The sequence below is a fragment of the Mus pahari genome, chromosome 14 (assembly GCF_900095145.1).
Source record: "Mus pahari chromosome 14, PAHARI_EIJ_v1.1, whole genome shotgun sequence".
NCBI classification, from domain to species: domain Eukaryota; kingdom Metazoa; phylum Chordata; class Mammalia; order Rodentia; family Muridae; genus Mus; species Mus pahari.
The window spans coordinates 62,901,362-62,915,180 of NC_034603.1; the positions used below are offsets into that span (position 1 = coordinate 62,901,362).

The 13,819-nt window shown below is 43.3% G+C and overlaps 1 protein-coding gene across 2 annotated transcripts in view; it reads left to right on the plus strand.

Annotated features, from left to right (window-relative positions):
* The window catches only part of Spop (speckle type BTB/POZ protein), a 73,746-nt gene extending 60,541 nt beyond the window's left edge, over positions 1 to 13,205 (plus strand). The window contains exons 7-11 of one of the 2 annotated variants that reach the window (XM_021211597.2): positions 2,886 to 3,063; positions 6,260 to 6,315; positions 6,804 to 6,926; positions 10,918 to 11,060; positions 12,306 to 13,205. In XM_021211597.2, the coding sequence (XP_021067256.1) occupies positions 2,886 to 3,063; positions 6,260 to 6,315; positions 6,804 to 6,926; positions 10,918 to 11,060; positions 12,306 to 12,450 (645 nt within the window). In that variant the 3' untranslated portion in view covers positions 12,451 to 13,205. The remainder of the gene's footprint in view (positions 1 to 2,885; positions 3,064 to 6,259; positions 6,316 to 6,803; positions 6,927 to 10,917; positions 11,061 to 12,305) is intronic. The other variant, XM_021211598.2, reaches the window with a different exon arrangement.
* Positions 13,206 to 13,819: the final 614 nt, after the last annotated feature.

Sequence of the window (13,819 nt, forward strand, 5' to 3'; positions counted from 1 at the left end):
ACTCACTTGGTAGACCAGGCTGGCCTCGAACTCAGAAATCCGCCTGCCTCTGCCTCCCGAGTGCTGGGATTAAAGGCCTGCGCCACCAGGCCCGGCTCAATTTTTAATTATTATATAGGCACTAAAGTATTTTTCATGGATTTTTCTTTTTATGAACATGAGTGTACAAGATTTGACAGTCCTTATTTGTTAATAGGTATTGAATGTTTCTATGGATTTCCCTCTTATGTGAATGAATATACACTACTCAATAGCCCTTAGTCATTCATGATATTTCCTTTAAATTTTTTTATTTTAAATTTCCTTTTTTACAAAAGAGAAGTTGAAGCCAGGCATGGTAGCCTATGCCTTTAATCACATACTTAGCAAACATAGTCAGGATCTCTGAATTTGAGGCCAGCGTGATCTACTGAGTGAGTTTCAAGACAGCCAGGGCTACACAGAGAAACCCTGTCTTGAAAACCCAGAGGGGGGCAGGGAAGACAAGTTGGCTTTAAAAGTGAGACCCTTTGGTCTGGAGAAATGGCTCAGATAGTTGAGAGAGAATACTGGCTGCTCTTCCAGCGGTCCTGAGTTTTAATTCTCAGCAACCACATGGTTTCATAGCCATCTATAATGAGATCTTGTGCCCTCTTCTGGCTTACAGGTATACATGCAGGCAGAAAACTACGTAATAAATCTTTTTTTTTTTTTTAAACAAAGTGTTGCCCTCCTTAACTTGAAGCTTGGGAGATTATACAGCCTTCCTGAGACATTTTCATGCATTCATTTATAAGACGACATAAATGTCACAGTCCTGTCATCCTCACAGCTGCAGTTCTGAATGAGTCTCCATAGTCAACTTTATAGGCATAAAAACATCTTTCGTTTTTCTCAAAATGGTCTCATTTTAGCATCATCATTTGCAGAGGAAAACAATCCCTCTCTAAGTTAAAAGTTTAGGCTCTGAAGACTCATTTGTGAGTGCCATTTAAAATTTATTTTTAATTAAGCGAATTTAATGTTGGTAAGAGGTGCCAGACATTCAGAGCTCTGGAGAATCCAAGCATCCATATATCTACAGAACAAGTCTGGCTCAAACAGCAAAGGTACACTCTCCTTCCGGCTGCGTCCGCAGAGAAGAACCGCCCTCCTGGGGGTGTCAGGGACTTTGGGCCCACTCATTACCAAGCATGTATCCAGCCAGCAGAAGGTCCGCCCGTAACCATAGTTCATTGGAAACTCGGCTTAGCTTTTGCCAATTCATTTTACCCAGTCTACTCAATTGCTATTAAGTGTTAATGATTTTGGGCTCCTGTCAGCCTGGTTTAATTCAAACTAGAAACATAGTGCCAAAAGCTTCCTCTATTCCCTTCATTGGCCATCCCTGGAGATCCCTGCCTTTCCCTATGAGGAAGGTGGATTTAATTGGTCTTTTCCTTTTTTTTAAATCAGTATTTAGAACTATAACTGGGAACAGACAACTTTCACTTTTAATGTTAATATTATATCAAAGAAATGAGGGCACCAATATGACAAAATGGTTGAACCAAATTAGAAATCTTACAAAGGACAAGAGAGGATCTCTGTGGGGTGGTTTGTGCTGGGTTCTGGGTTATTAAAATATTGTTATAAACTGTCTCTGATAAATGTGCTGTAATGCTGAGCACATTCATAATTGATTAACTTGACTCCCTCCTTGTGCAAGATCTTAACAGCTTGTTTTAAAGAAATGAGTAAGTTTTCTGACCTGGTAGTAAATACCTCACTCGAACAAGAAGGCATTATAGGTCATTTGGGTCAAGCATTAACTTTGCCTCTGGGTTTATGACTGCAGCTAAAGGATGACTTGCATCTTGAAGGTCAAAAGAAATCTGGGTCATCAAGGATGTTCTTAAACTGTCTTTCTCATCAGACTCTTAGCTGTAGAAGAGCCAGGGAGTTGATTCTCAGGGCTTGGGTTCTGCTTAGCCCTAACTTTTCTAACGTGTTGTATGGTTGTAGGGGGAGAAAACAGTGTTGTTGGCTACTTATTTTTTATTTGATGGCTAGAATATTTTATAATGTTGATGTAGTTTCTAAATCTTTGTAATTGGTATCTCAACATCTGACTTTCACAAACTCATCTATAAATTTAGCTTGGTTTCTATCTAGTTGAATTAATTCAACTAGTTGAAATATGTTACTGAATCCCGAGTGCGAAGTTGGAGCTTTTCATACAGTTGGCATTGCCAGTCTGTCCTAGGAGTGTAAATGCATGTGTAAGCTGAAGTTAGTCATCTTGAATGTCATTGTCACAGATGATGAAGTTCAGGTGTAAAACTTACAGCATACTCACCCAGTTATCCCTACTGGAAGGCCTTTCTAGCTTAGTCTTTATGGGAATTGGGCCATCATGTTCATTAATGAAACATCTTTGAGAAATGCCTTCCTTACTTAGCTCTATAGGAACTATACTTCGTCTGTGTCTCCTGACCTAACTAAGGTCAGTGAAATGCTTTTGAACTTAAGTTACTAGGTTTCTTTAGAGAGTTGTATATGATGACTTGTATAGCATCTCTTATGTGTAAGCTTTCTTTTAAGGTGGGATAAGGGGAATACTTGACATTTAGCATTTGTTCTTGTTGGTTTCTCCTTGGGGGCTATGCTTGGGTTTGCAAGAGTATGGGACTTATTAGAAACTGTAGGAGAACTTATTCTGTGAGGCTGTCACTGGCCTAAGTTATGGTATGAAAGAGATGTGTTTGTAATAAATGGAGAAACAATTGAGCCAAAGGAAAAAGTCTTGATTTGTGGAGCTAATTTCAAGAAAATGTGGTATCTAACTGTCTGTAGCACTAAGGTAGAAGTCCTCTCTCCACCTGCTGGTAACAAAAGCTTTGTTTCTGTCTCTTTATATTTCACAGGTGAGTGTAGTACAAGACTCTGTCAATATTTCTGGGCAGAATACTATGAACATGGTAAAGGTTCCTGAATGCCGGTTGGCAGATGAGTTAGGAGGGCTGTGGGAGAACTCTCGATTCACGGATTGCTGCTTGTGTGTGGCTGGTCAAGAATTCCAGGCTCACAAGGCTATCTTAGCAGGTTGGTATTTTCATGATTCACTTTATAATTTTGATTCAATAGGAAGAATAGTGGCTACCCAATTGCCTTTGGAACAACTTCAGCTTATGAACTCTGTACCTAAATACATTTTTAAAATTTATTTTCATTTTGGTGTTTTGAGATAGGATCTCACTTTATAACTTAAGCAGACCTAGAACTTATTGTTAGTCTAGACTATCCTCAAACTTCAATCCTCATCCCCATCCCGCTTCCTGCCCCCACTACTGAAGTAGTAGGTATATGCCACTGTACCTAAACTGTATTTTATATTCTAACGACAATTCTCAAAACCAAAAGTGCTACTCTTCATAAAAATGACATTTCTGGTTTGTCTTAGGTGGACTTGGGTACTATTTTAAAAGTATAAATGGTGGTCATACAAAGGTCCTACCTATGTTTGCACTGGGCAAGTAGCTAGCTCTTGGAGTACCTAAGAGCAAGTAGTAGCTCCTAACTGGGCTTTGGATGCCATCAGGAGGATTCTGTTCTAGGGACTAAGTACTGTGAGGCTGAGACCTAGGCCTCCCAGATGGTTAAGCCAATCCCTTCACTAAAAACACCCAAGGAGAATGAGGCTGAGCTACTGACCCAGAGGATCCACTCTTGTTCTGTCAGGTTCTTGATCTTTAAAACTCACCCCGAGGAAGAACTGAGAGAGGGCTGACCTCTCCTTATAGAAAAGCACAGCCATAGCCACACACTGCTCTGCAGACCATAGTGCATGGAATAGTATCAAGTGACTCTCCAAGTAACAAATGTTTTCCCAAGACTCCTCTGCTGAGATGTCTCAGCTCCATCATTCTAAAGTACACACTTGAGATGAGCTCAGCCTGTCTCATGTGACAACTTTCCATTCTCTGCCTCAGCTAGATATTGTTGTCAATGCTGAAGGAAGTGAGTAACTTAGGCTAATATCTACCTTTATAGTGAGACCCTCACCCTGCTTGCTTCCCCCAATCCCTGCACCCCTTAGTGTTTGTTTCTTGCTTGTGTATGTGGTACAAACATGTCTATGCAAGTTCATGTACTTTGTGTGTATACACAGAGGCCAGAGGTTGAATGCCTTCTTTTGTCACTCTCTATTTTACTTTTTGAGATAGGGTCTCAGTGACATAAAGCTCACTGTTTTTACTGGACTGACAGGAAAGTGAGGTCTAAGAGTCCACTGTGTCTCTGGAGTTATGGATCCATACCTTGTTTTTAAGTGGATGCTAGGGATCCAAACAGAGGTCCTCATGCATGTACAGCAAGCACTTCATCCACTGAACCATCTCCTCAGCTCTCCTACATTCCCCTGGTGTCTTTCTGTAGGTGTAGTAAGCTTCCTCCCCGTGCCCGCAACAGTAGATATTTCAGCCTTTCCCCTCTAACCTCTTCCAACTCCTGAAGGATTTCCTAGCCTTCCAAGGGGCCCTTTTGTAGGAACACCTTTGATGCTCACTGTTATGTCACCTGCCTTCTCACTGGCAAGGAGGCATTGCTCATCTTCAGAATCCATTGATTTGTAGACTTGTGCTCTCTGACCTTGCCCTGCCTTCCTAGAACCCTCGTTCTCTCAGTGTGTGTGCTCCCTTTCTCCCCACAAACTCTTAAGATGGCACATTCACTGCCTTCTTCCTTTCCCCACAATGTCCTCAGTTCACCTCCTTGCCAGAAAAGCAATTTTCCAAAGTTAGATGAATGACCTGCTAGCTTCTAAGTTTGAGAGACTCAATCATGTGCTAGTTGACTCCATGCTCCAGTTTTTCCTGGTTCTTCAACTATCTTGTTCTTTCCCTTTATGGCTCAGAAAATCGAACCCTAGGCCTCATGTATGCTTGGCAAGCACTCCATCTCTGGGCTGTATCTCCTGCTTGCTCCAGCTATTTCTACTGTGTGGCTTCCCTCCCTCTCCCTCGCCTGTCTCTTTAGACATCAGCCAGCCCTAAGGGTCTGCTTCAATGTTCCCTCTGTTCTCTGGTGATTCTGTTCCCGTTGCATCAGCTGCAGTCTGTCTACTGATGACTTTCTAAGCCCTTCCTGCTGCTGTGAACCCTCCCATATTGAAGTACCATCTCATAAGTATAGCCTGTAACTCTTCTGAGATAAGAACATAGAGATAACCTTCTGAAATAGATTAAAACACTGAGGTTCACATTTGAAATCTGAAAAGGTGGGGAGAAATTTCTGCTACATAACCCAGGCTGACCTCACATGCAGAATTCTCCTGCCTTACAGGTGTACACTACTATGCCTGGTTAATTTATAAATTTTAAAAAAGGAGGGGGCTCAGAAGGTTAAATGATTCTTCCAAGAAAATGGTTAGAAAATGACAGGACTAAAATGAGTTCTTTCTGACATAAACTACAGGCCCAAAGCTCCTGGTCTCTGCCACCTTCCTACACTTTCCACCTGTCCTCCCGCTCCTAGGTACTGGGCTGGGAGTTTCAACTGTGACCCCAAACCCTGATTTACTCAGCAACAGGAACATTTTTGAGTTTTTAGTCATTTTATTATTTTTCATGGTTGAAAGTAAGCGGGGTGTGTGTGTGTGTGTGTGTGTGTGTGTGGTTTTCATGGGTGTTCATAGAATGTACGTGGGCTCTGTTTCTTGATTATTTTTTCTTCATTCCCATTTCTAAAAGGAAAAGCTGAATTCTCCATAATGAAAGAAATTAAATACTAAGAAAGATAGTTTTACCAAATAGAGGGAGCTTTGAAGGGCCATAAGCCATTATACTTAATGTAAGGCTTTTACAGCCTTTGGGGATAATACCAGCTTCACTGAGAACACATAGCTGGAGGAAGAGACAGCTTACCAAAAATGTTGGTCACCAAGCTAGCACATGCCATCGAGCCCAGCTCTTGACCTTCTTGCTGTGGGGTCTCTATTACAGCTGCCCTTCCAGCCAGACATCCAGGGTTAGAACACCCTGCTTCAACAATAGAATACCTTCCTTCCATTGCAATTTCAGTCTATACAAGTAGTCCTTATGCCATTGTTGTCATACACAGATAAATCATTTCCCTAGATGTAGATGATTAAAATATAGCCAATGACATGTTTTGAAAGCATATGTTTTATAATTCTGATGTTATTTCAGGGCGAGACAGGAAGAGCAAAGATCTTCATTATTACTGGGGTAACTGAGCAATTCCCGTGTGATAACCTCATTGTCTCCCTCTCATGTTGTAGCTCGGTCTCCAGTTTTCAGTGCCATGTTTGAACATGAAATGGAAGAGAGCAAAAAGGTGTGTACCAGGATGCAGATGCATCTTCCTAACCCAGTGACTAAAATCAGTCCAGCAAACTTTTATCTAATTATCTTTCTCTTGCTGTGGTATTAAAATACAGTTTCTTGAACAGACACCTTCTGAGAGCAGAGAGGTGATCTGAAGTGTCCCAGGTGACGTGGACTTACCTGCTCAGCACATCAGCTGAACAGTTTGGATTAAAGATACCAGAAATTCCAGAAATTTAAAAACAAAAAAACAAAAACAAATCACACATTTTAGTACTTGTGTTGCTACTGTGTTGGAGAAAATAAGATGGTGTAGAGTGGTGGGGGGAGGGCTACTGCAGCAAGCAATCAGGGCGGGGCGGGGGGGGGGGACTTTCTACCCATGGTGTTAGGATTAACTCACACAAGCTTCTCTCCTCATCAGAACTTAAAATCATGACTATAGGTTAGGGATTTTGTCTGTTAGGATGATTCTTACTTTTGGCTTTTCCGGCATAGAATCGGGTTGAAATTAATGATGTGGAACCTGAAGTGTTTAAGGAGATGATGTGCTTCATCTACACGGGGAAGGCACCAAACCTTGACAAAATGGCTGATGATTTGCTGGCAGCTGCTGATAAGGTAAAATAAGAACAGGAAAATCGTCGTAACACTAGGTGACTTCTTCATTTATGTGTTAGTATTATGTGTAGGTAAAGTGAACGTATGTATATCTTAATTTAGGCAAGACAGTCTTACACATTGTTCTAACACAGTAGTAACCTTTTGGTACTAAAAGTGTCCTGCTCAAAATGGTAAACTCTCGGGGTCAACTTAACTATGGAAAAGAAGGGTTTGTTTGATATTCACTCCTCTTCTTGTTCTATCTGAAATTTAACCCTGTCAAGAATTAAGTAAGTAAATAGATGTAATTTTTTTTAATTTTTTTTTTCTGTTTCGTTTTGTTGAAGACGGGGTTTCTCTGTGTAACCCTCATTTCCTAGAGCTTTAACTGCAAACCAGGCTGGCCTTGGATTCAGAGGTCTGCCTGCCTCTGTCCCTAAGGGTGAGCACCATCACCACCTGGCATTTGAGTTGTTATGTGGGTAACTGGAATTGAGCCTGAGTCTTTTGGAAGAGCAGCCAGTGTTCTTAATCATTAAGCCATCTTCTTAGCCCCAAATAAATGTAGTTTTGAGAGAGAAAATAGCCTGGTGGTAGTGGAACATACTTTAATCTCAGAACTCAGGAGGCAGAGGCAGGTGGATCTCTGTGCCTTGGAGGACAGGCTGGTGTATAGAGCTAGTTCCAAGACAGTGAAGGCTACAGAGACATGCACGCGCATGTACACACACACACACACACACACACACACTCACACTCACAGGGGCTGGGGAGAGGGAGGAGAAACTGTTATCTGCATCTTGGCTCCCATTTTACTGCAGGATTCCTCAGAAACCGGAGCATCTCAATGTGTATCGGAAGTTTTGTTTCTTCTTTCTCCTCCTTAAGACAGAGTCTCTCTATGTAGCTCTGGCTGGCCTAGAATTCACTCTGTAGACCAGACTGGCATCTAACTCACAGAGATCCTCCTGCCTCTGCCTAGACATACAACAGAGGGTTTCTGAGTTGATCAGCATTTTGAAGTGTTATTGAAGATAAAGAATATAGACCCAGTTGTTTCTCTTGATGAAGATTGGGATAGTAACTCCATTCTTACTACATTTTAAGACTTGATTAACAGTTAGCAACAAGCCAGGCGTGGTGGCGCACGCCTTTAATCCCAGCACTCGGGAGGCAGAGGCAGGCGGATTTCTGAATTCGAGGCCAGCCTGATCTACAGAGTGAGTTCCAGGACAGCCAGGGCTATACAGAGAAACCCTGTCTCGAAAAACCAAAAAAAAAAAAAAAAAAAAAAAAAAAGCAACATGAAAATGCCATGCTTTCCCAGTCAGCCTCATTTCTGACTAGGAAGAACTGAGTTTCATTGAAGACAGTGAGAAAGTATTACCTTTAAGCTGGGTAAAATTAGCACTGCCCACTGCTCATTTTATTTGAGACGGGGGTTTGCTCTGTAGCCCAGGCTGCCTTTGACCTCCCAGTCATCCTGCTTAGCTCTTGAGTATTAGGGGTTAGCTGTGTGTGCCCAAGACTGGTCCAGGCCTGCTTCATAGAGTAGCTGTGCTTCTGTCTAACGTGCGCTGTATCCAGTGCAGTAGTCGTTTGTGCTTATACTCCTCAAGTCTGCATTCTCTTATCTTTGAGGTTCTAAAAGGGGGAGGAGTACTGTAAAGTTCACGCTTTAGACAAAAATACTGAGGATCAAAGTTTTATATCCTTAGAACCAAAGTTAAAACTTCTTTATCTCTGGTTTTCATCAGTTCAGGGATCAAGTGAATCAGCCTGAATTATCATTCAAGAGTGGAGTTTTTAGTGTACCATGTTTCCTTCTGATTTTATAAAAGAAAGCAGTTGAATCCAACAATGCTATAAATTTATGAATGACAAGTTGCTAGGTGGTGGTGGCCCACACCTTTACTCCCAGTGCTCAGGAGGCAGAGACAGGCAGTCTATGAGTTTGAGGTCAGCCTGATCTACAGAGCCAGTTCCAGGACAGTTAGGGCTACACAGAGAAACCTTATCCTGGAGGAGAGGGAGAGGAGTGGGTGTCAGCAGCTAATGCCTGCATTTTCAACTCCTACTCAGAATTCCCCTCTGGAAGCCCTTGCTCCAAGACTATTTGAAAGCTTGCTTTACCTTTATACCTCTCTGTGAGTTTAGGAAAACAGAGTGAAAAATCCTTCATGGAAGGATCTAAACACCTAGAATTTGCCCAGGAGGCTGAACAGCTTCTTCTGAGCCTTACCAATCTCCTGGGGACATGTGTAATTAGACTAAAAACAAAACAAAACGCACTGGCCAGGCCTAGGAGACACAGTTTCGATCTCCCGAGTAAGTACTGCCATTAGGCAAGGTTTTCAGAAGCGTAATTAAGAAAAAAACTTTGTCCCCCAAGAGACAAGAGTGGCTACTTTTGTCTAATTGTGCAGGCGGGATCAGAGCTATTCACAGCAGAAGTCCTTTTAAAAGAAGGTGTGAAGAAGGATGAGAGGGGCAGTCCTTGTGGCGCTCGCTATAGAGAGGCTGACCGTGGACTCAGCCGCTCCAGCACCTTCATCTCCTGCCTATCTGTGTCATTTTCCCTTTTCCATGGAAACTGTGTTTCAGTTACTTAAATGTAAGAAATTAAACTGGCACCAAAACCAATAAAACTCCTTTTTGCTCTAGGAGATCACAGTGCCAACAGGTTTGCCTCCTTGCCTGAAATTCATAATAAAATTGTAGTGGTTTGATTGCCATGATTCAGCCTGGAAGGGCATTGTGTCATCGAATTCTGAGGCCCTGAAGGTGGAGGCCCTTTGGAGAGACTGTGGAAAACCTCATAGCGAATACTTCTCCCGTGAACTAATTGATGGCATGTTATTTCTTGCCTTCCTTATTTCTCTGGTTGTCCATGCTATAGTAGAGAGCAGGTAGCAGAGGGTCATCAGACCTAATCAGCTGGAGCAGCGCACCAACCGGCCTGAAGCCTCTGCTTCCAGAATGTGTGTGCTGTTTATCTAGAAAAGTGTAGGGTTTAAACTGAAATTGGAACCAGGGTAGCTGCTGCTTTGTCCTTTTCTTCCCTTCAGAATCTTAACCTCAACCCCAATAAAATAAGACTTGATTTATCTTTTCCTTTTTCAAAGAAGCCCTTGGCTCACCCACACTCAGGGACAATTATGTGTCAGGGATGCTGGTGAAATCCACCACAGGGTCCCTTTGCACAGCTTGATAGGTCAATTGAGACATTTTGCCAGAGTATGGCAGCGTTTAAATAAAAAGAACTTAGCCAGGCGTGGTGGCGCACGCTTTTGATCCCAGCACTCAGGAAGCAGAGGCAGGCGGATTTCTTAGTTCGAGGCTAGCCTGGTCTACAAAGTGAGTTCCAGGACAGCCAGGGCTATACAGAGAAACCCTGTCTTGAAAAACCAAAAAACAAAACAAAAAACAAAAACTGTGGCAAATGTGGTGGTGCATGCTTTAATCCCAGCGGTCAGAAGGAAGAGGCAGGCAGATCTCTGAGTCTACAGAGTGAGTTCCAGTTACAGCCAGGATACACAGAGAAACCCTGTCTCAAAAAGAGAAAGGAAGGAAGGAAAGAAGGAAGGAACCCCACCCCCAACAAGATAGTGCTTCAGCTGTAAGCAGTTGGGCTGCAGAAGCTGTGATGGAAGATTCTGCTGGGGTAGCTGGCTAGTGCCTCATCGTCAGAGTAGGTGGTGACTGTGTAAGAAGGGCAGGTGATAAGCGAGCGTGGGGATACAAATCTGCTCTGGTTGTCATTTCCTAACAGGTAAGCTTTAGAATCTGATAGGCAAGGCTACCCACATTCTTTCAGTTGTCTTCACTTCAGGTGTGAGCAGCTACCCTTCAGAGTGTGGTTGTATTTGTGGCTGTGTTGGCACTTTTCCTGCACTCTGCAATTGTGTTCAGATACCTCATTTCCCGGCCGAACAACTAAGGAGAAGGCTTCAGTGGCAGTCAGCCCTGGGCTGTTGCTGCTCTGACCACAGCTCTGCTTGCTCCACAGTACGCCCTGGAGCGTCTGAAGGTCATGTGTGAGGATGCCCTCTGCAGTAACCTCTCTGTGGAGAACGCTGCAGAGATTCTCATCCTGGCTGACCTCCACAGCGCAGATCAGCTGAAAACACAGGCAGTGGATTTCATCAACTAGTGAGTAGCCTCTTCAGAGCCCCTGAGGGTAGTTGGGAGGAAGAAGTAAGAACGACTGCACTAGGGGAGTGAGCAAGCAGCCTCATTAACCTTTCGATGGGAAATAGAGAGTTGTCATCTTTTCACTCAGCTCGGCAGTGTGACAATGGTTTTGCTTGCATGGATCGGGTTGTACATGTGACGCTCCTTACTTCCAAACAGTGCTGGAACTGAGTAGTGATGTGTGCAGGCCTGGAAAGGCTGTGTGCAGGCCCCCAAGACAGCAGCTTTCCTTCACGTTGACTAACAAAGTAAAGATAGATTCCAGAAGAATAGACGTTCCTGCTTTATGAGTTAGTAAAATATGTTTTATAGTCTCTGGTGGGATCAGGAAAAGAGAAGGGGTAGACATTAACTGATTGTTAAAGACTATTTTGGAAAGGAGACAGCCTACCAGATCTGTTACTTGATTCCAAGTGACAGGTGAGCTCACCACAGTGCTTTCTAGAGTACTTTGAAGGAGCTGGGACAGGTTATGAGTATAGTCCTCACTGAGATGCACTTCATTACTCCTGTGTGTGATAGGGAGCAAAATTTGGAGGGGAAAAAAGCTGCCTAACAGCACCGTGGTTAGCAAGTCTAAAGTATCCAGGTAGGTGAGTAAACAATTTTAACACAGAAAATACCCAAATGTGGGGAAATAATGTCTCCAAAGTCTGGTTACATGGTTGTCTCTAAGGTGTTAGCCTGAGGCAGAAGAGGAAAGGAAGGGCCTGTAAGTCAGATCTGTCAGGGTGCACTGTGTGTTGGATAGGTGCTTGTTACTTTTTAGAAGGTAGCAACCATTGAGCAAAAAGTGGCTGTCATCTTCTCTTTTCTGACCCTCAATAGACCATGGCTGTGATGTGCCTTGTGGTCAGAAGACTAGTAAATGGCGAGAGCAGGGGGAGTCAGAGCCCTTGCTCTTTCTCTTTATTAGCATCCCTGAGTATAAATATCTTCAACAGTATTAAGAGTCTAATGTACAACCCACATTTTGAAAGTGTAGCACCTCAAGAGTCCAAGGTTTTAGAATTAGAAGAGCCACAGCCCAGTCTATGGTCTGCACACTGTCTAGGAAGCACGTTCTTATGCATGTTAAGAGTTCGTGCTGATTGCATTAACACCTTCTGCACTGCACACTGGGAAAGTGGGCTGTCTAGGTAGCTGTGTGGTTGTCTACGTGCACAATCCCTGTGCTAACCTCTCTCTCCACATTTCTTTTAGTCATGCTTCGGATGTCTTGGAGACTTCTGGGTGGAAGTCAATGGTGGTGTCACATCCCCACTTAGTGGCAGAAGCATACCGCTCTCTGGCTTCGGCACAGTGCCCTTTCCTAGGGCCCCCACGCAAACGCCTGAAGCAATCCTAAGATGCTGCCAGTTGGGAGACTCCATTTATTTTTCCAGAAGCAGCAGCCACCGTTGCTGCACTGACTACCAGGTAGACAGCGCAATCTGTGGAGCTTTTACTCTGTGTCAGGGGAAAGACTGCGCCATGACCCAGACTTTAAATAACTTAGGGGGACTGGGGGAGGGAAGGGCCCAGGCCTCGGGCCACTCAACCTAATGAAACCCTGTTGCTCTGTCACCATGTGCCCTTTGGCCTGACCAAGTTTGACACTGAGATTCAGTTTAGGTGCTGGCCCCAAGCACATCCCAGCAGTGGTACTTCAGAGAAATGGGCGTCTGACTGAGTGGAACAAATCGTCAGTGCCTGGAGCAAAATGGAAAAAAAAAAGCAGAAACAAGTGGACATTTAGTCTTCAGAGATGGAAAAGGAAAGAAGATCTTTTTTTCCCAAAAATCAGTTTGTGGATTCCAGTAGTATTTATGTTGAAAGAAGCAAATTTTAGTCCTTCCAACTGTGGATATTTGTGAAAACTCCTCACTACCATCCAAGTATCAGAAGAGCTCTCTCGTTAGCACTTACTGTTTGCAAGAACCAGCCCATCCTTTATCCTCTTATGACAAGTGATGCGTGATGGCAGGGGAAGTCATCTGATTTGGAAAATGAGTCTTTGGCGGTAGTGGCTTCTGCAGAAATTCTTATTGGTGTTAAAAACTGGAAAAAAATAATTCATCCAGAATTCATACTGTCTTGATAAAAACTATGGTTCTGTTTTTTAGATATCGTGGAAAATGGATTTTTTTGGGGGGGGGCATTTTTCTCTGATTTTATTTTTTCTTCCCTTCCCCTTCCCTTTTTATGAGAGGAGGGAGGGAGGGAGGGAGGAAGGGAGGGAGGGGGAGAGAGAGAGAGAGAGAGAGAGAGAGAGAGAGAGAGAGAGAGAGAGGGGAGAGGGGGAAAGAGAAAGAGGGGGAGAGAGAGAAAGAGAGAAAAGAGGAGAGGAGAAACAAATCCAGAAAATACATAAAACAAAAAGAAGAGAAAAGGAAATTTTATTATTATTGCTATGTGAAAAAAATCCCAGCCCAGATGGCCTGGCTGTTTGTACCTGACTTGTTGCCTGCATAGGAGCTGGTCCTGTCCCTTCTGATTAGCCCCTCTTCCAAAGGGGAGACTTCCAAATGTTAACTTTTTTCTTTTTGAAAATATAAATAATTACTATTTTGTACTGCGTAGTATCTCTGGTCTTTTGTTTCATTCACTTGGCTTGCCTCTCGGGGCTGAGGTTCTTGCCTGTGAGATTTCGAAGCCCTGGTTTGATCTTCATCTTGCAGGGATTATGTTCAGAATGTCTAAGAAGCAGTAGGGATTTATTTACTCTCCATAGTCTC